The sequence below is a fragment of the Rhagoletis zephyria genome, unplaced genomic scaffold, assembly GCF_001687245.7.
Source record: "Rhagoletis zephyria isolate East Lansing unplaced genomic scaffold, Rhagoletis_zephyria_1.1 Rzeph_scaffold_53895, whole genome shotgun sequence".
NCBI lineage: Eukaryota > Metazoa > Arthropoda > Insecta > Diptera > Tephritidae > Rhagoletis > Rhagoletis zephyria.
Window position 1 is genome coordinate 1 of NW_016210948.1, and position 1880 is coordinate 1880.

At 29.6% G+C, this 1880-nt stretch overlaps 1 protein-coding gene across 1 annotated transcript; it reads left to right on the forward strand.

Annotated features, from left to right (window-relative positions):
• The first annotated feature begins 6 nt into the window (after positions 1-6).
• LOC108356085 (uncharacterized) lies at positions 7-500 on the forward strand. The gene is made up of 2 exons (XM_017607217.1): positions 7-174; positions 228-500. The coding sequence occupies exons 1-2, from the start codon at positions 40-42 to the stop codon at positions 498-500; spliced, it is 408 nt and encodes a 135-aa protein (XP_017462706.1). The 5' UTR covers positions 7-39.
• The last annotated feature ends 1380 nt before the right edge of the window (positions 501-1880 follow it).

The window sequence follows — 1880 nt, forward strand, 5'->3', positions numbered from 1 at the left end:
CACAAGAACAATGTACAAAATTCCATTATAGTGGAATTCATGGAAAATAATCCCGATATCGCAAAGGGCTACACGAAACGCGATAAACCACTTGTTAATGCTCTTTGGGAAGAGCTAACAAATTCTCTAAATAGCGCAGGCCCACCCCAAAAGGATGCTAATGGATGGAAGAAGGTAAGTGTTAAATTCAGCCTCAATGTGAGTTCTATTAATTTTGTTATTCTCAGGCATGGACTGAATGGAAGAGTGAAATTAAAAAAAAATTATCACACAACAAATGCGAAGCTCGAGCGACTGGTGGTGGGCCCTTTACCAAACACCAACTAACACAATTAGAAGAATCGGTTGTACGTATATGTGGAATTGCTCAATCGGTCTACGGTGTTGCAGGCGTTACACTTGGTCAAACAGAATCTGCGAAGGACCTTCTCAACGATGAAACGAACAACGAAATGCCCTCAACGTCATCGACTAGATCTCCAAAAACAAACAAATGCTAATAAGTGATCTCATTTTAAAATAAAAATAGTTTTTTATGTTTTAAGTACCTTGTAATCTGAGAAAAAATTGAAGACTTATATTTATTTTTTTATGTACATATACATACATACACTGGAGATGAAAAGTGAGTGCATGGTGATTTTTGATGAATATTTGTAGTGTTTTTCATGTTAATTTTTTTGTTATTTTTTATAAAAATATAGTTCATGCTTTAACCAAAATCACACAAGTAAAACTTTATACAGTATTTAGAAAAATTCTAAGAATTTTCATCAAAATTTTGAACTTTTTAATCTGAATTTTTAGAAAAATTTTTGGGTATGCAGATACATACATCGGTTATAAAATTATAATAAAATAAGTGCAAGTTTTAAGAGGCTAAAGAATAGCGTTGATTTAGTTTTATAAACTGCACTTTTTATATACAAAAAAAACGAAAAATTTTGTGAGCAAAAAAAAGAAGAAACTTCCTACTTAGAAATTTTCTAAAATTTTGAAATAAAGAGTTTGTTGTAAAATTTCGTTGAATTTTTCTAACTTTTCTACAAAGCTTGACATTTGGACTTATGTATTTCTTGTCAGATAATGAGGTGTATTTTTATTTAAAAAAATTTAACAAACAAAAGAAAGCTAACCAAAACTGGCCAAAGTCTCGAGGCCCTCTTATTTTGCACATGACTATGTATATTTATAATATATACATTGCATATGTACATGCGATATACATATTTATACCTCGAAGTTCACTCGTGAATTAAATTATTTAATTTCAACAACCAAACTTTAATAAAATTATTACAAACTATTGGCTATTTCGTCTCTTATTCTCTTTCCTTCACTTTGTAGCGACGGATTGGGGGGTTGTAGGTCATTGGCCACAGCAGTGCAGTTGATTCCAAAGATTTTTTTTAAATATTTTTATTAAAAGTTAACAAAACTAAATTAATTTTTATGTTGTTAGCAATTCGAGAAAAATTTGAATAATAATGAAAATTTTCTGTTTAATTGACGAACCACAGAAATCACATAAATCCAAAATTTCCAAAATTACAAAGTTGAAATGAACACAGTACAATAAAAGGTAATAACACAAATACAAACCCTACAATACTCCCCCTTCTAGAGAATTAATGTTATATAAATTAAAAGTAACTCGTTTCTTATTTGATGTTGTGTTATTCATTGTATTAGTGTTTGTTTCTGGTATTAGTTCTGTTTCAATGATTGCNAACAACCTTATAAGGTCCTTCGTATGGTTGTTGCAATGATCTTTTATTAATAACACGCATAAAAACAAATTTACAAGTCTCCAAATACTTTGGTATATAAAAACCAGTATCAGAATTTTGATTATGCCTTAAATTTGATTTAACATTTTT

Coding starts and splice junctions, on each gene's coding strand:
- LOC108356085 (XM_017607217.1), top strand. CDS start 40: ATGGAAAATAATCCCGATATCGCAAAGGGCTACACGAAACGCGATAAA. Junction 175..227: donor ATGCTAATGGATGGAAGAAG/GTAAGTGTTAAA, acceptor TGTTATTCTCAG/GCATGGACTGAATGGAAGAG.